The 26,476-nt window shown below is 46.6% G+C and overlaps 1 protein-coding gene across 1 annotated transcript in view; it reads left to right on the top strand.

Moving 5' to 3' along the window:
* Csmd1 (CUB and Sushi multiple domains 1) overlaps window positions 1–26,476 on the top strand; it is a 1,139,207-nt gene that overhangs the window by 966,908 nt on the left and 145,823 nt on the right. The window contains exons 37-39 of the mRNA XM_077792480.1: window positions 6,538–6,642; window positions 23,718–23,836; window positions 25,242–25,311. Coding sequence (XP_077648606.1) covers window positions 6,538–6,642; window positions 23,718–23,836; window positions 25,242–25,311 — 294 coding nt within the window. The remainder of the gene's footprint in view (window positions 1–6,537; window positions 6,643–23,717; window positions 23,837–25,241; window positions 25,312–26,476) is intronic.

The following is a 26,476-nucleotide window of genomic DNA, read 5'->3' as shown; positions in this document are numbered from 1 at the left end:
CCCACCAAGTTCACCGAGCTGTGGGGCGAGGGTTTTCCTTGGTCTGGTGGGTGAAGCTCTGCCTTGAGGCTGCAGCCCTCTGCCCTCCCAGAGATCCGGAGGCCGAGCTCCTTATCCAATAGCTGACCCGTCCTGTGGCAGCCCCAGGGAGGGTCGTGGTGACGTGATTGTAACTGTGCTTCCCACCACACGTGACAGGGGCACACCTCCCACTGCGGGTGTCAGGGTTGAGCTCATCTGCTGGACCTCTGGGACGAAGTCCAGACAAACTCTTCACTACACAGTGACCACTACCAGCAACTACAGCTGGACTGATGCTGCTGCTCCAATTTTGAAATAGTTCTAGATGTGAATCACAGAAGGAGGACACTCACTAAAATATTGAGGAAATACAGGGGAAGTGGAGTCTTGTAGCCTTGTTTTCTTGGTACTAGATTTGGCCCCAGTATTTTCTGAGGCATGCTGGCCGATTGCTGTGTGATGGCGGGGCCAAGCTGGAGACAGCTCTGAGCTGGTCCTTGATGTGCAACTCTGGTACTTTTCCCCAAGTGGAGATACAGGTCTTTACAGTACAAGATGCGAGGTTTGAATCTAGAAATTCTTCCCTCAAATAATTATAGAACTTGTTTGTTGCTTTCAACTTAATTAGTAGAAAAGACAAAGATGTAAACATTTCAGAAAACAAATTCTGGCTTAAACAGAAACATAAGTGAACCAAAAAGAATTCATTAAATAGTCTGTGAAGATGTAAATCTAACTAAAAGAAGGTAACTGGGCCCTAACAACATGCAATAATTTTGCTTTATATAATAACTTTTCATCCAGTTAAGACAGGAGGGCGGATGAAATATCTCCATGTTCACTTAAGTGAATGAGTTTATATTTCACATCCCTTTTCTCAGAGCCGGTGAGTGGGTGCACTCGGTTGTATCTGACGTTTTCTGAAGTTGAAGAGACCTGCCACATTTCATAGCTCCCATTCACAAGTTGATAGAATGTTGGGAGCCCCTGGGGCTGTCTGATGTTTTCCGAGGCACCCCTGCTCCCACACAGTGCTGCTCGGCTGATGGAGCCCGCTCTCCGCCCTCCGTGCTCAGCTGGGCAGGGCCGTGGGCTGGTGCTGTGGCCCTAGTGCTTGGGGGAAGCTCAGGGGCAGAGGCAGGGCCAGGGCTTGGGGTTGTTGAGGCTTGCGGCCATGGTGATAACCAGTGACTGTGTGTTTGCTCGAATGGAAAAAACAATCAAGAAAACCCTCAAACACGTGCTCTAGGTGGAGCATGAGTGTATTATATTAAGAAGTAGCCGTAAAGAGACTCCCGTTCTCCTCTCGCTCCCACGGGGCTCTCGTTCTCCTTTTCTCACTCTTCCCCCAAGGATGGGAGACTGCTTGCTGGGGGTCTCAGGTTCTCAGGGGTGGGCCGCAGGGAGCGTCGTCACTGACCGGCAGGTCCTCAAACCATCTCGGCCAACTTCTCTGCTGCCTCTCGCTCTGCAAATAGACAGGCTTGGTTTGGCCAAAGACCTGATGTCCACGGGCCTTCTATCTTCACCCCTGCGCTTCCTGGGTGAATTGTTGTGACGCCTAGGTCATGGCTCTCTCCCAGCCTCCGACCTGCCTTCTGTATGCAGAGCCCAGGGGGGTAAGTCCCGAGGCCGGTGGGTAAGGAAATGACAGACAGGCCCAGCACACAGCTCCACACAGCTGCTCAGGAGGCGGCCTCTTGCTTCTGAGGGCTGTATGGTATTTGTCCAGATTTTAAAAAGAGAACTTAGTTTCACTTCTGCTCTGGGTCTTCTCTTGATTTGCTCTTGGTCAGACACATCAGGCTGTGAGGAGTGGGTTGTCTGCACACTGCACAGGAATTGGTCAGTTTTGATTAATTTTGTCACAGTTGGGGACCAAGTGAGGAGGCTGGTCTGCAGGGTTGGGGACTGACATTCCCATGAGATGGGAAGATCAGCAACTGAACACATAAAACTCATCCGGGGATAACACACCCAGGCCTCTCAGTGCATTACAATACGCAGCCCCGGGAAGGCTGAGGGCGACCTGCTGCGTCTGATCTGAGTCAGACGTTGGCGTGAGCTCATGGCTTCATATCGACAGCTCTGCACATAAATAAAGCTGCATGTGTGACACCCTTTTGCCACCTTTGTCTGCTGAGGTATGAAGGGGGACGCCCCTCAGCAGCGCCCCTCCTGGTCCCACCTGCACTTCTCAGCACAGCTCTGACCGTGCCCTTAGGAGAACCAGAATCCCTAGAGACCTGTAGTCTCCAAGGCTGTGGTAGAAGGAGAACTACAAAGAGCCATTTTGCATAAACTAAAAATTCAGGACCCCTGGCTGAGGTAAGTAGGAGCCCTGGAGTGAGGCAGGAGGCCCCTGCTGAGGGCCAACCATAGACACGGTGTCAGGATCGAAGGCCATCTTTTGGCAATGCTAATGAAGATGATGAGAGCCTCAGGCTGGAGCATCCTGGGTGCTGAGGATGGGGGTGACGTGGTGTGAGAATCACCACTCCACAGTCTCAAGACCTGCCTCCCAAGCCCATGCTCATCGCAAAGGGGAAGAGCGGTGCCTTCCTAAGGAAAGAGTGCCAAGGTCCTGAATGAGGGGATGTGGCCTGGGTGTCACTGACAGCCCAGCTCCCCAACAGACCAAGAGCAAAGCTCAGCTACCTGCCATATTGTGGTTACTGTGGCGGGAGCTCCCCCTACGGGCAGCACAGGGCACTGCAGGGCCAGGGGTCGAGACACCAGGGCCCTCTGGACTGAAGGGCATCGAGGTACCAGCAATCACAGCGTCCTTGGCTGGCGGGTAGTTGGGACTTAGCAAGGGCAGAGCTTAGATGGCAGTGTGGTGTCATGCTGGTCTGGACTCTGAGAACGGCTGGATAAGACACGAGTCTCTGTGTGCATGGCTTGTTTACCAGTGGCTGAGGATAAAACCGTCCTAAGACTGGCTCACACCTATGTGTGTATTACAGATATTATAGAGAATACTGTAGGCACCATTATCTAACAGACCAAGTGGATATACCAGAATTTTCTGCATTGCACTTTACTCTAGAAATTATTTCAAAACTCTTAGAATGAGATTTCTTTTTTTGAAATTTCATGGAAAAAATGACAATCATTCAAAAAGTTTGTGTTAGAATGCAATCAATATTTAAATAGGTTTGTTTCTGCAATGCTTTAAAGAGGCAGTGATAAAGGAGATATTAAACTCATCTTAGTTGTTGAATAAAACAAATAAGAATGAGCAGGCATAAGAGGTTCACACTCCAGGAAAAGCGACTGACATCTCTAATAAATTCCATGTTTTGATTTTTCATTTCTGCTTGGACAGGCATATGCATGTAGGACTTTTTGTAAGCCATTTAAAATCATTTTTGAAGTAGGCAGATCATAAATTATAAATGAATAAAATAGAGCAAAATACATACAAATCTGTACTGACAATCAATATGAAAGGAAAGTAAACATCCGGGTGCTCAGAGTGGAATCTTCAGGGACCATAATAAAATTTCTCAGTTTTCCTCATTCCGTGTTGTTCTATCTAGGTCACAGTAAAACAATGTGATCAAAAGGATCCTGCCTGTGGCAACACTTTTAAAACCCTGCTCAGTTGCATTTAGCACCTGGGAATGAGCTCCTAGCTAGAGTCACTCTGGAGACCACAGGAGGCACACGCAGTCCAGCTTCAATGGTGCCAGGAGTAGCATCCTCCTGGCCTCCAGAGAAATGGGTCCTGCTCACCTTGTGTCCCATCTGGGCCTCAGGACCCTGCATGGCTGGTAGAGCAGAGAGTGTGCATTTCACCACAGATGTACAGGAGGACTGTTGGGGGATTATCACTGTCATTATCCGGCAGGACATGATAATTCACAGAGCACCTTTGTCTCTGCTACTCATGTAATAAAGACGGGTTGTTATTTCTACTGTATGAGGACGTATTGATTAGGACATATTAATATTTTGTAGTTGACTTAAGGTGATAGAGATGATTCATGTCAGAACTAGGTCAGAAACAGGTTTTCTGATTTTGCTGAATTGCAACTGTGGGAAACCGATAAAGGGACACTTCCAACAGTGTGTTCTGAGTCCCCGTGTGCCATCGCTGTGCTGGGGATGGAGCTACTACATACACTTGAAATCCTGGAAGCTAGAATCTTATCTTCTGAAGGGGGACAGTGGGGGAAATGGAAGCCCACGTGACCCGCTGGGTGAAAGGGCCTCCTGGGTGGGAATCCGGGGAAAGGTGCCTGAGCATGCACAGTGGCTTCTCGCTGGTCCCCGGGAGGAGCCCAAGGTGGGAGGCGGAGGATGATACTGCTTTTGTAAAGGCTTCACGGTGGACACAGACAGTGGTGTGGAGACCGTCACCGTGTCCCCAGACTGCGGGCAGGGCCAGCAAGACATGACCCAGGTGGCACAGTGAGAGCTTGGTGGGTGGGTGCTGGAGCTGGGCCTGCAGGGACGGGGTTTCCTCTCTGCAGTATCACCCAAAACACGAAAGTAAGGCAGAGTGGGAGGACACAGCCACGGGAGTGGAGCCGAGCAGGCGGAAGGAGGCATCTGAGGCGCCTCCTTCTTTCTCTTAGAAAGCGGGTTGAGTGGCGCGTAGAGGAGGCCTCAAGTCCTCCACGTCCTGCCCTCCAGCCCTTCGGGGCCCTCAGTGTCCTTCACAGCCACCTGCCCTGGCGGAGGGGCTGGGGCAGGAGAGGCCATGCCTCGGAGGCCCAGGTCACCTCTTTGCCACCTCCCTGCGTGGGCACCCCGTCGTGTGCTCTGTGGTTCAAACACCCAGCTCCTTTTACCATTTAGGCCCCACAGTTGTTCCATTGTAAAACCCGTCTATCCACCATCTACCTACTACCTCCCTGTCTTTTTCCTACCTGTCTCCTCTCTATCTACCACTGTTTCCATCTCTATCATCCATTTATCTACCCTTTTATCCTATGTCTATCTCCATTTATCACTAGTTCCTCTCTCTCTCTCTCATCTGTCACCTATTATCTATCTTAGTCAAGGACAACAAAGAGGTTGAATTAGTGAGCACCCTCTGTTTCTCATTCAGCAAGGACCTACAGTGTTTTGGGCACTGTGATTCAGGCCTGAAAAGGCCCCTCATCTGGAGCCAACTCTTCTTGAGGCACAGACCCCACATCACAAGCAGGAGCACTAACTCCCCTAAGTGTGCGTTCACACGCTCCTGCAGGATTTCTATCTGGAGAGCACTTAATCAGCAAGTGGCTTAGCTGGGAAAGGGCTGGGGATGCCTGGGTGGGAAAATGAAGAAAGGCCCAATGGGCCAGGACAGAGGGAAGGAGCACACTCCAGGCTCAAGTCTATGAGCAACCTTGAAATAGGAGGAGTGAGTTATGGAAAAGGAGGTACTGAGAAGAAGCTAGAAATGCAGGCCTGGTCAGATCATGCATGCTCCTTGGGCCAAATAAGGAGTCTGAGGTTTGGTCCTAATGTGATCAGGAACCTGAGCATTTCAGCATGACTCTGCCGTACACGTCGTAGTTTTTAAAAGCTTCCCGGTTGCTAAATAGAGGATGCATTGTGCACAGGAGCGGAGCAGAGCCTGAGTTAGGGATGAGCATGGTGATGTGGCTACGCCTACCACTGGCCTGCACTGGGTGATGGAGGGAAGATGACCAGAGGAGAGGAGCCTGTTTGGGGCAGGATTCAGGAAGCCAGCCAGTGAGCACCTGCCAGAGGGCAGTGGGGGTCATGGAGAGGGAGGGAGCTTCAGGTGTGGTGGCTGCCGAAAGTGACAGGCAGCAGGGGCCGAGGAGAGCTCAGTCTGCATGTGCTGAAAGCCTGAGGACGGCCACATGACGGATGGACAGGTAGAGACAGCTGGCCTTCCTGAGTGGCCGGTTCAATTAAAGCTATTGGAGGGTCTAGAGACATTCCATAGAGAGCAACGCATGAGCGCCGGGTGTTTTCAATACCACACACCTATTCTGAACAGTCACCAGCTGACTTACTACTTACTAGCGCTATCTTTGACCTAGTTCACACTAAGAACTTGCCTGCTCCGGGGTGACTTTCACCAGAGGGTGTTTCCTTGATGTCCAGCTTGCTTATGTCCTTGTTTACAGAATGGTTTCTGTGCAGGAGACGCTCAAGCATACATTTTCTGAGAAGTCAATAAGCTTGCTGATCCTTCCCCCAGCGCGATGCACCCCATCAACCACAGGCACAGTCTTAACCTGCCTTCCCGTATCAGGGCATCCTCTGCCCCTTGGCCTCAGCATCTGTATCCTCCCAGCACCTGCCATGCAGGCGGGGCCCTTCAAGCGAAGGAAGCATTTTCCTGTCACATCTGTGTATTTGAAATCATTAACAGATCTCGGTGGGAAGAGGGTTCAGTGTGAGCCACACAGGGCCGGAGCATGGGGTCCGCAGCAAACACCCAGGCTAAACAGGAGTGACCAAGACCAGCTCTGGGGACATTTAGGTCCAAATGAAGAGGCCTGTGTCCTGTGCTGGGTGCTGGAGCTCTGGCCCTCTCTCCCACAGGTACCACGGTGCCTGCGCTGCTCAACAGCACGTCCAACCAGCTCTACCTGCGCTTCCAGTCCGATATCAGCGTGGCCGCCGCCGGTTTTCACCTGGAGTACAAAAGTAAGGCCATGCTCTGTGTCTTTCATTGCTGCATTCATCACTTTCTAAAAGGAACCTCTGCTCATTGAGTAGTGACCTTTTGTTTTGAAAAACTATGAAAATTTATGAAAATGAGTCTTACAAAACCAAGGTTGTGTGAAACCTTCCTAATGGAAGGTAAATTCATAGAGAAATGTAGAAGTTAGTTTCTGGAATAATTATAAAAAACAACTGCTATAATTTCATGTTGTTTGTGTTAAAAAATGCAAAAACTGTAATATTACTAGTTTTCTATGAGTGATAACAAATATTCATATCAGCATCCAAAGACAGAAAATTTTAATTTCCAACTAGATTATGCCATAAGCCTCTTTCATTTATAGTCTCAAAGGCTGTTAAAATAAGAACTAACAGAGAGCAGTCGCTTAGGGGCCTACTCTGCGTGCTATTCATTTTAATTAGAAGAAAGTATGGCAGAAGCAACACTAACCTTTGAGAAACAGATGTGAGGGATTTAATAGTCTGATGAACAGGATGACAAAGGTCAAATGCTCACCGCTTCTTTGGCATCTGATCTTGCAGGTGAACCCTGCAAAAGTGAAGTGAGAATTTGCAATAAGAGGTTTATTTTAGGACATGTTTTCAAGCATGAAAAATGCTGGGTGTTCGCATTCATCTCCTTTAATAAGCAGTTGCAAATAAGCAAATACACAGATAAGTTTTAATAAGTGATTTTTGAATTGAGACAAACGTTTTTCAGGATGTAGTGCAGGCAGGCTTGTGAAGGCTGTGTTTCCAGCTGGTGATAAATATTCTGAACCAGACACAAACCACAGGCCTGCTTCACATTCTGGTTAAATTTCCCTACTCATTACAGGCATTTGCATGCAAGTTCATTCTAATCTATATGAGTAGGAATGCTTTAGTGACAGTATAAAAGGATACTAGGGATGTTATTTATGTAGAATAAGTCTGGAAAAATATGCTCTCTGATACATTTTGCCAATGTCTATAGATAGGAAAAAGTAAACCTTATTTCTCGTAGTGTCGATAAATTGATTAATATATTAGGAATTTTATAATTGGTAAATGATTTTCTCCATCCCAAGTTGTATTATGGTTTCTGGCTTTTCGTTCATTCTTCATGGGGTAACATGCTAGTAAAACAATTAGTCTGTAATTATTCTACACTATTATCTAGTACTCATGTGAGATTCCGCTCCCCCAGTGCACATTCCACTTTATTCCTAGTCAGTATAGTTCACAGAGGAACTAGCCTATTTCTCACTGAAATGAGCCACTTTCAAGAATCCAAAGCCTTGCTTGAGAATCCAGAATCTTGTTTAATCACTTAAAGCATTTTTAATTTGGCCAAACAAAATGACACATTGGCATTAGTTGTGATTTTCTTTCTCAAGCAGTTATATTTCGAGGCTAACTAACACCATGCTGAGAGTTCATGTCACTGGGTATTAAGAAGAGTCTGTTCTCTGCTCTAACCCTTCAAGGCAGTTTGAAATGTGGATGTTATGATGTGTTTCTAGAATCAACCTTACTAACATCTGCATCAAACGACCTAAGACTGTTGACACTATGTCACCAAAAGAATATCTGTTGTTTTAAATCCATCTGTATATTTGACCATCTACCTTCTGCAGATCTCTAAACTCATGTTTTTCACTAAAGTATATATAAATCTATATAAATACAAGATACGATATAGCCATCAGTGTCTGCTTGACGCCTGGGCTTGCCCGGAGCCTCCCCCAGCTCTGCTCACAGTCCTTGCACACCTCTGCCTTTCTGGGTGGATTAAGGGAACACAGAGCATCCTTCACCTGCCAAGGTCTGAGCACAGGTGTGGGCACAGCAAGCGTCTGCCAGGAACACTGCTTACGGAGCCCCTCAGTGGAGTCCCAGCCTCCCTGCAGGGGGAGGCCACAGATGTCCCTGCCACCATTGGGTGGCACGTCACGTCAGCAGCAGATGGAAACGTGTGAAGGTCTGTGACGCTCGGAGGAACCCATGGTGGAGGTCCAGTGGTCCAGCTCTGGAGGTGTGAGTGATGCCGCTGCACACTGGCTTCCGTCAGAGCACAGTGTGTTCTCTCCTGGAGACGAGCCCAGCCTGAGCGCAGCAGGCCAGGGTGCACCCGTGATGCTGGGGAAGTGCTCAGACAAAAGCAGCTCCCCTTGAAGGGAAGGGCTAGAACACACGCAGAGCAGGAAGGGTCCCAGGAAGGTGTGCAGATTCTCTGGGAGCTCCTGTGGTGCAGGTGGGAGCTTGAGCCCTGGGATCCCTGAATGCCTCACTCGCCCTTCAGTTACCGGTGATCTGTCCTTTCGCATCGAGCAGCTCCACGGGACATCTGAGAAGGAACACAAGGACCACACTCAGTCTGGTCTTGTTCTTAAAGAAAATCAACCACACCAAAGGATAGCAAATACCTAGAAATTCTAGATATGTGGACAAAGGTGACATCGGTTTACTCTGGAAAGTCTAAACCCTGACCTAATGTGCCCAGCAGGGAACTGGCTGCTAGGGAGCAAGACGGGGATGACATCGTGGGCTTGTCACGATTCCAGTGGGGTCTGGCGGAGCACAGGTTCAATACGTGACCCGACACTGGAGGCCTCCGTGTGCCCACCGATTTTTGTCTGTCTTCCCTTGTTCTCTGCTGGCTCTAGGGTTAACTTACACACAAACCTACCTCCACTGTGGGCCTGTTAGAGCAGATTCTTAGGACATCCAGGAGTTCCCGAGAGTTTAAAGCACACAGTCTCGGATGGCCCTTCTCACACATGGTGAAAGCCATAGGAAGGAACCCTCTGACCCTCTCCTCTGCCCTCTCCCTGTGCCCTCTGTCTGCCCTCCCCCTTAACTCTCTCCTGCTCTGTCTCCTCCTTCCATTATGCTAATGGTGGCCTACATTTTATTTTTACTTATGTTATATAATGTCCACAAAACATATTTGCTTTATATTCCCAATGATCTTTCAGAAAGTTTAGAAATGAAAAAAAACCACCTTTTGTATTTACCTTCAATTTTGCCATCTTTGAAGCTCCTCATTGCTTGTGTATGTTGTGGCTTCAACGTGTCCCCCCACCTGTGCTCATGGTTTGGAAACTTGGTCCCCAGTGCAGCTGTGTGGGGAAGGGTGCCTAAGGGCAGGTGATTACCAACGGGGTCATGTCCTCATGAGTGGACTGACACCCTCATCATGGGAATGGGGCTTTTCCAGGGGTGGGATTGCCCCCTTGCTCTCTCCTTGTCTTTGTCTCTCCATTACGGATGGCACTACTGCAAAGCCCCCATCGGATGGGGCTCTCTCAGCCCGCGACTTCCAGACCCCATAGCTGGGAGCAGACAACTCCCTTCTCATTGTAATTTAGGCAGAACAGACACAGACAGGGTCCATCCGAGTTTCTGTGTGAGGCTTTTCTGTCTCAAGACATTTTTGATGTCTTTTATTTATAAAAAAATTCTTGGCCACTATTTTCCAAAATGTTTCTCTTTCCAGTTCTCTTCCTCTACCTCTTCTGGGATGGTGACGGCACAGAGGCCAGACTGAGGCTCCTCCAAGTTCCCACGGGTTCCGGTGGTTCATCTGCTGCTCTGTTTTTCTTACGCAGTTGCTACTGACCTGTCTTCATCAGCACTTGGTCTTCCCTCAGCTGCATCAGTTCTGCTAACCAGTCCCTTAACCTTCGTCTCTCATTGGAGGATTTCCCCGCAGGATTTCCATTTGATTTTCTTGTTATTACCATCTCTCTACCAAAATTGCCCCTTCCCTTCAGGTACATCAGCCATCTTTCCCACTGGAATTGTTCCTATGATTTTCATGGTTATATTCACATCCATGTCTGATCTTCCCTCTCGTGAGCATGCTCCGCGTTTGGTTCTATCCCTTGCTTTATTGCTCTGCATAGGATTGTCCTTTCTTTTTTTTTTTCTTTTTGCACATCTCAGTCTTTCTTTGAAGCTGGACGCCATTAGAACCATGGAGACCCCAAGGAATGCGTGCAGCCTGAGCTGAGTGAGCCTCTTCTGAGTCTGAGGCATGGAGCCAGGTGGGAGTTGAGCTGGGCCAGGGTTGTGCAGCTGCTGTGGTCACGGGGCATGGCTTCTTCTGACCTCTGGCAGTGAGGTCGCACAGGTTGGCCTGACCTTCAGCCTCCAGTCCCTGACCTTCCGGTCCCTGAAGCCTTTTCTAGAGAGCCAGTCTCTCTCCCAAGCCTGCCCCTCCCCCAGAATTGCTGCTGCCACTTCCCCCCTGCTGTGCGCACTGGGCTCAGGGAGTCCTTTGAGTTGGGCTTTTCCTGACTGTGTCGTCCTGTAGAATCTGCAGATCAAGACGGGGTTCTCTCAGCCTTCCCGCCTGCCCTGCCAAGGCTGCCAAAGTCCACCTGAGGCTGGTCTGGGTGCTAGTTCCCTGCCAGTCCCAAGTGCAGGAGACCTCGATTTTGGAGCAGTCACAGGGTCTTGAGCTCCTGCCAGCTTTCCTGCCACGTCTCTGGGTGTGGAAATGCTTTGCTCTCCCTGCTCTGAGCTGCCTGCAGGCCCTGCACACCCCCCCAGTTCCTTCACAGGAACTGGCAACTCTGTTTCTGAGGGCCAGGAAGTACCTGGGGTTCACAGAGCCCTGTCCTGGGGCTGACTACCCAGCGGGGACCCTCAAGGAAGAGCAAACCCCTCTGTGTGCCCGCCATGGGCTGTGGGCTCGGCTGAGCCAGTCTCTGCGCTCTTCTGTGCCCTGCCCCAAGGTCAGCCTGTGTCCCCTCCTCCTGGAGGCGCTGTCCTTCAGAATCGGGGTCACCTGGGTACCTGCAACCTCAGCACCCTGAGGGATCCCGAGGAGCTGTGATCTTAGGGTCAGGCCTTTTCTCATTATTAAGGTGGGAGTGATGTTTCATTTTGCAGATTTCTGTGTCCCAAATGGATGAGATTTTTAAATTGCTCTAGTTCAAGATTTTTTTTTTTTTGACTTAGGGGTTTTAAAATTGCTCTAGTGGATTTTAAAATTACTCTTGGGGTTTCAGAGATTTAAAATTGCTCCAGTTTAAGGATAGTTATATGAATGCTAAAAATATTTTTTAGGTTAACCATTGGGAAGTGTTTCTTGAGTGCCTGTTTTTAAGTGATATTATCCATACGTCTATCATCTAAGTCACACCTAACTTTTAAGTAGTGCTGTTTCATCATAATTGTGAAAAAAATCATAGATATATTACAGAATTAAATTTAAGTACATCTACAATACAGACAAACTCTAGGTGTTTATCTATGGGGAGCTGTTGGCTCTTCCAAGGTGGCTTGCAATGGACGCCCTCTGTTCTGATTCGAATGCAGCAGGCAGGTTTAGGAGCCACGTTTTCATGCTTGAGCCTTTTGAAGAAAGTGAACTGAGCTCTGGTTGAGCTGTATGTGGCTCTGCCCTGCTAGTTGGGAGGTGTCGGTGCCCTGGGTCGGCAGGGCACCATCCACCCCATCTATCTGCAGGTAGTGTTGTGAGCCCACCAGTGTGCATGACTAATGCAGCCTGTCACAGTTCTAGTCCATCTAGTGCCAGCAGGTGAGTCAAGCAGGCTCCAAGGTCACGCTTCAGGAGGAAGCTTTTCTTCTCATGGTCTTTCTGAAGAGGTTCTTTTCCAGTCAGAATTCACTACTGGGAAAACCCATGGAGCTAACATATATTCCTGGAGTCCATAGGGTGTGTCACCTGCCTGGAAAGCTGGTAAACAGACAAGCAACTGCGCAGGATGGATTTCAGCTAAGCTGTGACCCAGCACTGACTGCAGCCCAGCAGTGTGGAGGCCACGCCCCTGAGAGCGTCTGGGCCCTGGACAGCAGGTCCTGCAGATGGAAGAGAGCCTGGACCATGCAGGCTGCACCAGCCTGGAGCCCAGACTGTGCACACCTGCGGGGGTTCCATGCCAGGCTCACAATGCACCATGAAATCAGTGATCCGTAATTACCATGAAAAAGAGAAAATTAGAAGAAATGTCAAAGTAGCAACTCTTTCAGTATTTGAATTGAATGACATAAAAGATTAAATTAAGTATTTTTTCACATTCTTGCCATACTCGCAAGTTCAGTGCATTAATTTTTATTAGTTAAATTTCTATTAATCATTATAAAATGAGTATGAAATATTTTACTTTTGTGCCTTATTGATACAGACTTTTATTTTATTTAAATATATTTTTTAGTTGTTGATGGATCTTTATTTCCTTTCTTTATTTATATGTGGTGCTGAGAATTGAACCCAGTGCCTCACCTATGCTAGGCAAGCGCTCTACCTTTGAACTATAGCCCAGCCCCAGACTTTTATTTTTACTCATTAATTTATCTTGAGAAGCCTGAGATAATATTACTATTTCAAGTAAAAGTTCAAACTTACTCATGATTAAGTCCTCCTCTCGTGCACTTTTGTTGTTGGCATTTAGGTTTGCACTGAAAAATGTGGTATATCCTGCGTCAGTAAAACCTTGCCCCAAAGATATACAGTTAAATGAATAAAAAATAAGACTACCTAGATTCTAAAAAATGACAATTTGTCTTCTCCTAAGGCATTTAGTCCAACTAAAAAAATATGTGCACAATGAGGAAATGATTTTAACTAAAACAGTTACAGGCAATGAAACTAAAAAAAAAAAAAAGATTATGAAAGTATTATCCACCCAGACTAAAAATATTGCCGTCATTAGGCCTTAAATTTACCTTTGACTTCTATAGCCAAGAATGTAAAAATCAAACAGGACTTATTTAAATAATTTTTTTAAATGGTAATTTAGAGACTAGTTAGTTTTGATACCCTTTCTTGTTCTGTATCCTAAGAAGTACTTGTAATAATCTTCAAAAATGGTTTCCTAGAATATGCAAAGGTGGCCTTTACCTGACAGTCCTCCAGACATTTTGATGAGATACTGGGAACAGAGTGAGCTGCATTAATTTCTCTTGGTGGCTAAGTTGGTGACTGAGCCTATCAACAGACTGCCGTCAGCAGCAAGTCCTGCTTCCTGCAGGGTGCTTTTAAAACACCCTTCTTATTGCTTGTTCACCAGGGATTTGGTGCATTTCAGTTTCTTTGTGAATTCATCCCAAAACAAGCACTCAGAAAGAAGTATTTTAAAAGAGGATTAAAATCCTCGAAAATTCCTTAACTTTTCTGAAATAAAAAGCACTAGATATATTTAGCAGGATGTTATCATAATTAAGTACACGCAACTTGGTCTAGTCCTCCATGATTATAATAATTTTTATAAATATATGCAAATTATTAGTGTGTGCATTAATGACACTTTACTATGACATTCATTATATAGACTTTTCTCATTTTGGTTCTCATTTTGGCTGGTCGGCCTGAGTAACACCCCTGGCCCTCACTGTTCCCTGGACACATGTGCAGGGCTCTTGTTCCAGCCCAGAGAAAGCAGCTCAGTACTCCCCACAGAGGGATGGCGTAATCGGGGGCTCATTCCATGGTGGATGAAGTTATCATCTCAGCCACTTCATATGAAGACCCTTATATGTTTATTTCTATATTAATGATGAATCTGTTAATTCTATATTTATATATTGACAGTGAATTTATTTTATTTTTAAAAAATCCCTTAAGACCTCCTTTTAACTTTGCAGTTTGACAAAGAATGCGTTCCTCTGTCCTCTGTCCTAAATTGCTTTCGTGAAAATCGATCAATACTCATTCACGGCATCCCACTTATCCTAACTGCACTGCAGATCATGGAAATGTTTCAAGTAACATAAAATCTGGCTTCTGTTTTACCCCACAGAGATTACAGAGACCCTTCCAAGGATGTAAAGTCTACCCCTCAGGATTATTAACACAAAAGACCAACAAAACTCCTCCCTGTGATGTGTGGCATCTTAAAAGTACTTTAAGTTACAGGTGCATTGTAAATTACTCATCACCAGGTTCCGTGTGTGACTCTCGTCCTAAGTGAGGGGACTGAGAGGCTTTCTGTGATATCTGTCCTGTGATAGCTGGGCCTCCTGGTCACTGCCCACTTGAGAAAGTCACCAGCCTGGAGACACACCTGTTGCCTTCCTCCCGTGGCTCCTCTGGGAGCAGGGCCTGCTGGGAGGAAGAGTCTGGACACCAGCAGGTGTCCTTGGTCCATCTGCTCTTGGGACTCGCTGGGCCTCATTTGGCTTTGTGTGCATGGGAGAGAGAACTCATTTTGCTTTTGGACCCAGTGTCCCCAAGTGTGTACAGGTGCTCCGTTTGTCTGCTCTGGGTGACTGCTCCCGCCACTGTCCCGTTGCCCTGATGGGTGTTGTGGGTGACATCCGTTCTTCACCAGCTATCTGGGCATCTCTCCTGACTGGTCTCTACCCTCTGCACTCTGTACTTAGAGTGGTGACAAGACAGACAGATGTGGTCTCTGCCCACGTCATGTTAAACATCTGGAAGGCCAGCAGAGGGCTCTGGGGCCAGGATGGCCTCCGGTCTCAGCTACTCCTTGCACAGTGCAGGAATGAGCAGCCAGCCCCAAAGACGTAGGAAAGCGGTGGGTCCAGGACAGCGCCTCTCAGGGGCCCCGGGAGGAAGGAGCCTGCCATACTCCTGAAACTGGGAAGCTAGAGGGGCCAGGTGACAGCAAGCAGAGATGGGAAGGAGCACTGGGCGGGTGCAGGGTGCGCAGGTCAGCAGGAGGGAGGCCGGAGGTCCGCACAGGCAGCAGCCACAGACGACTTCAGGCCTGCATGGCGGACAGGAGGGTTTGAAGGCTGCGGTGGGGGAGCTGATGGGCCTCCTGGTGGAAGTTCCGATTCTCCCTTAGGGATCTGTGTCTAAGGTGCGTAATAGAGAAAGAGGGTTTTTATTCAAATTTAACTTTTGTAAATATTCAATTTTTTAATTTGATTTTTATTGGATCTTGTAATTTTATGATTAAACCTTTAAAATGAAGGAATGGATCAAATTTTCTGGTTAAGTAGCACAGGTCTTTTTACCCCCCTTTTGCTTGTTCTGTGTGTGAGTGTGTGTTTTCCCTCAGTTGTGGGTTTCTACCTGCTGGCCGTGGTGTGTTCTTGCGAATGTGTGTGTCCCTTTCCTGTGTATCACCAACTGCTATATGTGGGCAGTACATAAGGACGTACATAAGGACCTGAAATGCTTGGTAGTTCTAGTCTGTTTATGAATCTATGTGGTTCTGAGACCGGCAAGGAACCAGATTTACCTTGTTACAATTATAATTGTGGTTCTGTAGGTTAAGTTTTCTAGTAAGTTTACTTTCATTAAATGTTATTTTGTTCAGGTGAGTCTAGTCTTGGAGTGGAAATGGCAGAGTGTCATGGAAAAGCAGAATTGCTAAGTCACAGCAGGTTTGTGGGTTTGTGAGTGTGACTGCAGAGGCACAGTATGGCAGTGCTGACCAAGGGTCAAGCTGATGTCCATGCACTTAAGCACCCTCTGTGTCCAAAGAGGGGTCACCTGAAGGGTCGTCCTACAGGGACCCTTTGTAAAATGGACCTACGCTTCCCAGAGAGAAGTTTGAAATTGGAAGTTCTGTCCCAAGGATGTTACACTTTCTGGAGAAGATGAGTGAATGCAAGAATTTTCCTGCCAGCTCCAATGAGAGTAGCTACATACTCACCTGGGGTACAGGGCATTTTGGTTTGTTTCACATGGATGGTCGGTTCATGAATGCATTGATGTTATAGTAATGTCTTCACTGGGAACACTGTCTATACTTGCTTTTGTGCCATGTTCTTGATGTCTCTCCCAGACTTGACATTCTTTTAAAAAGTGTGACCTGAACCGTTGAAAAGCTAGAAAAGTTGATTGATACTAAAGAAAATAGCAAAAAAATGTGTGTATATATGAGTGTGTGTGTGTATGTATGTGTGTGAGAGAATATATATATGTATGTATGTATGTATTTTTTCATGGTTGTGCTATCAGTTTCTTAATTGGTTAACAGAATATGCTTGGCATGGATATTATACACAGTTGCATTTTTTGTTTTGAATATACAGTTGAATTTTTGAAATTATGTTCTTCAGATTATACTTAAATACTGTTAGAATTCAATGTTTTATGTTTCACATTTTGTTTGATATGAATATCTTTGACATATGGCTTCTGACAATATGGCTGTTTGGAAATGTAAGATTGCACACATTAGTCTATCTATAGATAGTACAGACATAAACAGGCATGCCTAGATTTGGAGCATGGGACATTGCCTATAAATCCAGTTGCAGAACATTTAAAACAAAGAAAATGAATTAGAATTATGTATGAATTATACTAAAAATACTTTATTCCAACAAATTTTAGTCAGTTTATCTGAACATTGGGCCTCCTGAGTATTAAATCCAAATGTTTAATATTTGCTTTGTTTTATGAATCAAAAATGCATGAATATAAATGTACTTTTTTCACTAAAAGTACATTTAGTGGCATGTGTTAAATGTCTTCAGTTTGTTTTGGTTTTTTTTCCCATTAATATATAGGATACACTAATTAAAGACTTATAAACACTTTAAAAACCCCACAGCTTTGTCATCATTTCAAACACACAATGGGCCTTTCACTCAGAAACCCTAGAAATGACAGTAAATGCTGCATGGTCAGATTTGTTTTTTATGTAATTGAGGAAAAATTTAAGCATAGTGTTTGACATGTGAAAATTCTCACTAGATCTGATGATCTTAGTTTCCTGAACCACATGTCTCTCTATACATTTTAAGTGTAACGAGCTACTGGAATTTGTCCTGAGTCAGTGTTTGGCTAAGAGAATGACACAGCTGTATCTGTAGGAGTCACCCCCCTCATAAAAAACATGATACCTGCCCTGCACGTGGGCATCAGCACTCTGTCCCCATGTGAAACAGAATCCACTGTCCGCCACAGGAGAGGGGTGTGTCCAGCAACATTTCTCTGGGGAGGTCCATCTGTCCATTTTTATTTGTTAAAGTGAAGTGTGTTGCTAAAGAACAACCTGTTTTTCTTGCCACCGCGGTGCACGGCTCTGATCCCAGTGACCCAGGAGGCTGAGTCAGGATCCCAAGTTCAAGTTCAAGGCCAGCCTGGGCAACTCTAAGAGACCCTGTCTCAAAGTAAAAGATGAACAAAGCTGAAGAAGCAGCTCAGTGGCAGAGCAGGACTGAGTTCAACCCCAGTATACTTAAAAAAAATATTCACAGTATTTTTGTATTAACAAAGAATATGAGAATACGTTATTTCAAAGCCCAAATAGTTTTTCAGCTAATGACTGAGATTCTTTTTAACCAAATTTATCATCTTTCCATCCATCATTAATTATTTTCTTCCATCCTGCGTGTGAGTGTGCACCTGTTCTCATTGGCTCATGTACTGCGCACCCCAGAGGGGAGGCTCCAGCACCAGGTGTCGGTCATCCCAGCCTGGGGACTGCACGGCCAACGTCAAGGCATTGGCAGACTGGGTTCCCGCCAGGTCCTGCTTCCTGGGTTTTAATGGCAGATTCCTTGTAGTGCCCTCATGTGACCACCTGGGGCACATGTGTGGGCAGTCTACCTTTGTCCTCTCTCCTTGTGGTATGACCAATCCATCATGGGGTCAGCCCCACACCATGGTGCCATCTGCGCCTCCCCCTTTGCAAAGGCTGCACTTCCAAGTGCCATCTTTGCATTGGGTGTAAGAATTTTGACATGTGGCTTTCAGAGGGACACAGACAATCAGCCCATAGCACTAGGAAGAAGAAAATAAGCCACACCTTTCATATCCAGGGCCTCTGTGGTCTAGTTAGGGAAACAGACCAATGGCCCCGCACCAGCTCTCAGCCTGTGGACAGGGCTGTGCTGTTGGTGATGGTGGCAAACGCCACCTGCAGCAGTTCCAGAGAGCTGGGCAAGCAGATGCTGGCTCTGGGTTTGTGGCCCAGCATGAACCGCCTACTTTCTCCCCATAATGGCGGGACCTGGGCTGCTCAGTGCTGCTCAGGGTTCTGCAGAGCAGACCTCACTGTGCTCTCACGGGGTGTTACAGAGACCCCCCTGCTCCTGTGAGCCAAGAAATGCTGCAAATCTGGGATTGTGACGCGTAAGAGGATTCATTTCTACAGGGTTACCTGGTGCCATTAAAATCCTCTTCTAGTTTATGAATCCCCAGAGGGACACAGTAAATACTCAATTTCCTCCAAACACATTTTATCATTTCACTGACACAATCCCTGGGTTTTGAAGAGATCTTCCCGTCTAACAAATGGAAGAAATAGAAGTAGCATTTACCACATGTGATGGACCTGCCAACGGTTTACAAACAGAACAACCTCACGTGCCGCAGACTCTAAACTTCAGACAACAAGTAAAACAGTAGGGTTTTTTTTCTCTTCTTCTCTTGTGATCCTGTTTTATCGATGAATTTTCTCTACAGAAAATTTGTGTTGTAATGGAGATTTTTGAGACATTAAACAATGTGTTATAAAAGTCTGAGGATATGGGGTGACACATTTATGTCTGTGTCTATGTGACTCAGGCATGTCCTCTGTCAAGCTCATGGGGTCGTCCTAAGTGAAATTCAATTTCCCTCTTGACTTCCTGCACAGCCTAAACCTTAATGCAGTCTTTACATCATGAGTGTATGGAATTCACAGCAACACTGCTCTCTTGGGTGAACCAAGCCTATATGAATCTAAAGAAAGAGGAATAGTTAGCTACTTCTGTTCTGCAAAAAAATGGCTCCTTAGCACAGGCACTCATTTGCTTATGGTGGGCTGCAGCCAAGAAGCCCTTCATGGGTTGAAAGTGTCTCAATCCCAGATTCTGGTGGTGCACCAGATGACATAGCCTCACGGGTTAGCAGCAGGGCCCTGGGGCGGCTGGCTGTTCACCCTCAGGAGTGCGCAGCTAGGTGGGAAAGAGGCTACCCTCCCTGTCCTCATGACAGCAGTCACCTTACCCCACATCACCAACACAGGGAAAGATCAAAATCAAAACTTCAAGCCAGTGTCCACTGAATGTATATTGCTTTCATACCACCTTAAGGTAAGAAGGACTGAAATTGAACCGGTTAAGTCAGGAACCAGCTGTGGTCACAATAAAGAACGTGGTCAGCATGACTTTTTCCTTTCTGGATTAAAGAAAAACCTTTTGCATTTCATGTGGTGTTTTGATGATAGACCTATGTACTGAAAACACGTGTAGGAGCAGATGCATGTGTGAGCAGATGCATGCGTGTGTGTGTACATGCATGTGTTGTAACTTCTTTGCTTCTGCCAAATACTCCAGCACCGACTCTACTTGGGTCTGCTTTTCTCTGTCTTCGGTTATTACATTTATTGTTTTGAGCTCTCTAGGCAGAACAGCATATTGAATTTTAGTTGCTCTTGCTTGGATTTTTGTTTGCTTGCTTGTTTGTTTTTGGTTTTTAGACAGCATCTCACCAAGTTGCTTAGGGCCTTTCTTAATTGCTAGGCTGTCCTGGAATTCTCCTGTCCTTGCCTCTGAGATGATAGGCCTGCACCACCACACCTGGCTACCATCTTGTTTTTAATGTGTGAAGTTTAAAAACTTCAGTAGAAATGAGGACAATGGTTTGCTGAGAAAAATCGCCCAGAGTTACTTTGGTACTTAATTTCTAGAAAGATCCTGTTTATCCTGCTCTAAGTATCTGGTAAAAATTGCATGTTTATCATGTGTTTCCAAATCATTTTCATTTGCAGGATTTAAGTGAACCATTCTCTGAATTTTGCCTAATGAGATTAGTATAATGACTACAATAGATTCCAGAGAACTGATGAGACTTATTGTTATACTCTGAGTCACAACTTTCACATTTTATGATCAGTGGTAGGTCAAGCCATTAAACTATATTTTTGGTCAAATTAGGACACTCATCTTTTTAATGGCTTTGTTTCGTATTCTTTGCTTTCATAGGCTGGATTCATGGGGTTTAAAGACTTCTTTTGCCGCATTCTAAATTTAATTGCAAATGTATGTATCAGCATATTTAAAATGCTCAAGTTTTAACATCAGACATGAGTAGAAAATACTTCTATGAACAAGGATTTGTAGAACACAGTGGCACACAAGGCCCCTGCCCACTGGATCTTACTGCTCTCCCAGCGGAGGCTACAGACCTCAGATTCCGTGGGAGTCCGCTCTATGCTGCTTCCCTGTGCAGTCTGGGCACTCGGAGATGCAGCATCAGGCAGCGGTGACCCACCTTCTAAAGGAACCTGCTGTTCTGCACACTCTCTCTCATGTCTGACGTAAGGCGCAGGTGCCTGTGACTTCACAGAACTACACATTGTGTCATTTCTATTGGCACCCTTGCTGGTAACGTGACAGCTGGCCCTTCCTGGCTGTCTGCTCCTGAGACCTCGGTGCAGGACTGTCTTGGCTTTCCCATGGTCTTCCAGGGAGGGCTTGGAGTTTGTCTCTGTGTTTGTGCTGGTGACTACATAAATGCCTTTAGATGATGGCGCAGGGTTTCCCTGTCACTAGGCAGCTCTGCCGTGCACAGTCCAGCATGAGACACCACTGCAATGTCACTCTTCCAGAAAGTGGCGTCAAAGAGAGATTGTTAAAGAACACTCTGCCTTCAGGCTTTCAGAGGGTAACACGTGCAAGCAGGACTCACACTAGCCTGCCTCCAGTGCACATTCACAGTCACGCCTGCCTTCCACACTCTCCTCCTTGCACATTTTGAGTGGCAGGTGATGGAGCACAGCCTGCCTGGCCTGTCTCTCTGCCGGCTGTCCTCAGCCCAGGCCGCCTGTCCCTCAGTGCCATCTCCCATGTTGCTGGTAGTTGCGTGACGTCCCTCCATCCTGATTTCTGCCTGGATTGGTGGGTGCATGGCTGCCCTCTCTCTGCGGCGTGTTTACATCTTGCTGTGAAGCAGGGGCTGGTTCTGTGCCCCAGTTTGCTGTGACTTCACTCTGCCACACCGTCTTGCTTTTCCAGGCCACCTGCCACTCCTTCACTGTGAATTTGTACCCGCGTTGGTCCACCCATGGCAGGACAGGCGCCCATGTTGGCCACCCAGGAGGGATGGGCATCCATGTTGGTCCACCCAGGCAGGATGGGTGCCCATGTTGGCCACCCAGGCAGGACGGGCACCCATGTTGGTCCACCCAGGCAGGATGGGCGCCCATGTTGGCCACCCAGGCAGGACGGTCTCTGGAGACTGGAGCTGCGCCCAGGGCCACAGCAGATTATTGCTCTTAACAAGAGATGAAGGACCTGTGGGCTGTCACATCCTTACCCATTTTTCACTCAATTTCTGAGTGAAGTGTTAACAGGTTAAATGACAATACTAAACAATTTTCCTACAAATACTAGCTCTTAGTATTCTGAGTTCTAACATCTACGGGGCATGCGGTGAGTCTAGAGAAGGTAGCAAAGAATGATCATTTCCTCCAGATCTCAAAGAACATGGTCCCCATGTCTTTCCTGAGTCACTCCACAGTACACTCTAACTAAATGATTTTTTGTTATTATTTTATTGTAAAAATTTAGTGTAATTCCTGTGGGGATAGAAATAGACAAACTGTCTTTTTTTTTTTGGAAGATGAATTAGATATAAAATTTAAGGAAGGAAAAAATGAAAATAAATCAACTACAATGATTATGTATACATCAATATGCATGAATTTTTCATACATAAGCAAATGTACTAAGTATGTAAAAACAAATTATGTCATACATGTAAAAGGGGTGGAATTTAGTAGCTGGAATTTAATATTGAATTGTCTTTTTTTTTTAAATTTCAAAATATGCCTCCCTTCAATTTGAGCATTTCTGTATTCTTGATAGTCTTTGCCCTCTGTCCTGTCTAGGGTATACTTGAAGTGTCCCAAATGATGCAGATGTGATGTCGCCCTGGGTTATATTTTTAGTGTTCTGAATTCTAACCAGAACCTCGGTGCTGCGTGAAGCACATGGTGTGAGTGCTGCTAAAAGGACAGCCCTTTCTGGATCGTCGGTTTCCCTTAGGAAAGAGTCTCAGCACCTCCTGCCCCTCTCCCAAGTGAAATCACCAGGTTCCAGGGCTTAGATTGTTGATCTAGGCCACAGACGGCCCGGCTCAACAGCAGGTGTCTCAGGTGGCCAGCCCAGGGGGAGGCGAGGACACTTCCCACCCCTGTTCCTCTGGGGATGGGAAAGTGACCCTGGTCTTGGGGTGGCACCCCTGGGCGTGCAGGTCTGGTCAGGGATAAGAGCATGTTGAGGAGCCGGGTCAATCCACCTGCCTGCAGCCACCCCAGCCTCTGCTTTGGCGTGGTGTGGGATGCAGGGTGCTGGCTGCGAGGTCCCCGTGAGGATCAGAGCCAGTAACACCTCCACCATCATCCGAACTGCACACTTAGATCCTCAAAACTTGTTCTTATAAATGAGAATTTTAACCCCTTCACCAAAAAACTGCACATTTATTCTGTAGTATTCATAGCGATGTATTCTTTATTCTCATGATGATATTTTGAATGGGAGAGGGCATCACTGCTAAATAATACTTAGAGTTAATTATCTGATATTATAGGCTCAATTCCTCTATTATAAGGGGCATTTCTTTTTGTCTATGGTGAGGGTCAGATCCCACCTGAGGGATATAAATAGAGTCCTGCTTACCTGGAAGCAGACCCTCCAGGAGATTCTTGTTGTTGTAGGTCAAAGTCAAGAGTGAGAAAGAGAAAGTCCTAGGTGGAGATGAACATGAGGCTTTGTTCTCAGCTTCTCTTTTCCTGGAGGAGAGAGTTCCCAGATTCACACCTCGGTGTTTTCATAAGGACCCTTAAGCATGTGTGAGACACAAAAGACAAGAGAGCAAGGCCACCGGTTGGCATGTCACAGGAGTGTCATTTCCTAAGGACACAATATTTTAAATTATGTGTATGTTAGAAGAGGGGTGTTTTGTACTGGTTTTTGATTCGCTGCAGGGTGGAAATGAAGTAAAGTGATGTTTAAGAGTTAGCTTGCAGTTCGACTCAGTTACTTGAAGTCCTTTTGGTCAGACAACCAGGAAAAGCATTAAAGCTTTTGCTTATTTCCACAGGAGGAGAGCAATAGAAAAAAAGAGCCTTCTTTTTCAGATTGTAGGAAAGTTCTTAAGTTGCTTGCTTCCTATCCCTGTGTTTCTGCAGCTGTGGGTCTCGCTGCATGCCAAGAGCCAGCGCTCCCCAGCAACGGCATCAGGATCGGAGACCGGTACCTGGTGAACGATGTGCTCTCCTTCCAGTGTGAGCCTGGGTACACCCTGCAGGTAGCGTTCTCTGAGTCTTTGGGACACAGCGCGTCAATATGGAAACCCTCGGACCGTTCAGTTGAAACTGAAGCCCAGAGAGCTAATTTAGTTTTCCTTTCTCGGTTTGTGAATCGAGCTAATTAAACCAAGCATTAAGCCCTGGATGTTGGTAATCCATGGTATCACTGGAAATAGTTTCTGTATCACAGAGCACTATTTATTTTTCATATTTTTTTAGATTTCAAAATACATGTTGTTCTAGAAACTATGCAGAGATAATTCTGTGGAGCAAAGTAGTATCACTGTGTGCTTAAAACCCCATCTTGGCTCCAGTTGCTGGGTGGGTGTGGAGCCCTGCCTGAATACCTGAATGATTTAGGATCTCTATCCCCTCTAGTCTTACTTTAGTGGTCTTCTAAAAAATTTGGATAAAATCTAGTGAATTGATACATGGAAATGGTCTTGTTTTTGATCTACTATAAAAATTTCAGTAGGGACTTCTCATTTGAAATGTTTATACTAAAATCAATAGCAGACTAGGACCTAGACTGGGAACCCATGACTATTTCATTGCTGTTCTTCAATAAATACCTTTAAAGGCTTTAGTCCTTTATGCTCATCCGTATTTTGGAATGTAACTTATTTAAAATAATTTAATAGATCACAAAATAAGTAACCAGAACACAAACATCAACATCAACAACAAAAATATTGTCCAGAATACCTTCTTTGAAAACAAACATTATGTTCGGTTACTGGAACGACTTCTTTTAACACCAGGAAATAGGAGGAAATAAGTTTCGTCCTGAATGGAGGACGAAGGGTTTCTGGCCCCGGCAGTGGGCTTGCGGTTGGGAACTGTGCCTGTGACCCCTGCTCCTTGTGCCCCTAGTGTGGCTGGAGTACTCGATGCGAATTAAAGGTGGGTTTTGCAGTCACCTCCACCACACTCACAGGTGGCCAATGGAAGTCCTAAGGTGGCTGGTGGTCACCTGAACGTGTGCAGCCCGGGCATTGCCCACTCTTCACCCTCCTGGTCACTCCTAGGATGGCCCACCTGCTTCCAGCCTCTCAGAGCATAAACAAGAAATGAACAAGATGAAAAAATAAAGACAGGATTTGCACACTTCAGGTAATCTTTTGCACACCCTGAAAAGGGCTGAAAGGAAAGATCACCTTTGAAAGGACGTGGCAAGGTGTTGCTTTTTGTGAAAAGGAGGGCAGTGACCATGGACTTCCGTGTGGATTCAAGATGTTCATTTCATTACTAATCAGCCAATATCTATTGACCTTGTGATTTGAGTTTTTTTTTCCCTGTGTAATTAAAACAAAAGTGGACAAAGAAAGTCTAGCTGCCCTAGAGACCTTGTGTCCTTGCCTGCTCTGGTATCCCTCCCTGAGAGCCATTTCCTTTCTTCCACAGGGCCGCTCCCACATCTCCTGCATGCCAGGAACTGTTCGCAGGTGGAACTACCCGTCCCCACTGTGCATAGGTAGGCGACCCTTTGAAACCCTGGCACCGGAGCGAGGAGCGGCACACGGCTGCCCCTTCCCCTCGGGGCTCACGCGGGGCACTTCCTCACCTCTCCAAAGCATTTGTCACATGGTGATAATGACATGATGCAGTGGGGGCCTAGCAGGACGCACCAGCAGCACAGCAGCTCACCTTTGGGTCAGGCTACAGGCACGGACGGGATGCTGGGTTCCCAGCTCAAGGCATCTGTCAAATTGAACTCATATTAATTGGTATCGTTAGTTTATGGGGATGAGGAGGGTAGCTGTTCTGAACCGAGCTGCTTTTTTACAAGGTACGGAGAATGGGTTTTCATTAAAAAGTCAACATGACCCCCGATGAGCCTCAAAGATAGACATGAGCTATCCCAGGGGTTTGCAGACATTAATTTAAGGTCCGTTCACGCTCCAGAACACCAGAATCAAAGTCTGTGAGAAGTCGTGTTTGTCTCCTAGCTCCTGGGAACCGTCCTGCTAGCTCTTGGTCATCAGTATGCTAGTTAAGATTCTGCAGACAGATGTTCTCGGAGGTTTGGCCTCCTTAGCACTGTTCTCAGAGCCTGACCGACAATGACCATCATGAATGTCATGACAAGCCCGGGGCAGGTCAGGCAGTCTGCCAGGGCTCTGCAGCTGAGCTGGTGTTTGCACCAGGATCGGTGGCGGGAGACTTCTGGGGGTCTTCAGGGCATAGCTGGTGCCTTTAGTACCAAAACACCAGGAACCTGCACAAATGAGACACAGAGATCCCTCTCTAGTTTAAAAAATAATCGTCTTGTCCTTTAGGAACACTGTGTTTAGTAATGACTCTAAGTGTGCTGTTTACCCACAGCAAGGGTCAGACATGGGGGGGGGCTGCTGAGAGCAGGCAGGAGGTGACAGGGGAGCCAAGAAGCAGACTGCAGCTGGACAGTGCCTCTGAGCCCTCAGGAGACAGCCTGGTCCATGGTGGATCTCTCAGATGGCAGGAAGCGGGGACTGGCCAGGCCCTGGAACTCTGTTTCACGCTCCTCGTTGGCTTCTAGTTTCCAAGGGGCAGCAAGAGTAAGAGCATTACAGCTTTTGCCACCGAGTTCCCACGTAGCTGGCAATTTCCTGCTCGACAGGAGACGGCCCCAGCCTCTGGGCCCCACAGCGACCCCACAC

Source organism: Urocitellus parryii, chromosome 14 (assembly GCF_045843805.1).
Source record: "Urocitellus parryii isolate mUroPar1 chromosome 14, mUroPar1.hap1, whole genome shotgun sequence".
NCBI lineage: Eukaryota > Metazoa > Chordata > Mammalia > Rodentia > Sciuridae > Urocitellus > Urocitellus parryii.
Note: the sequence above shows the minus strand (reverse complement) of the source record. Positions and strands in the feature narration are given on the sequence as shown.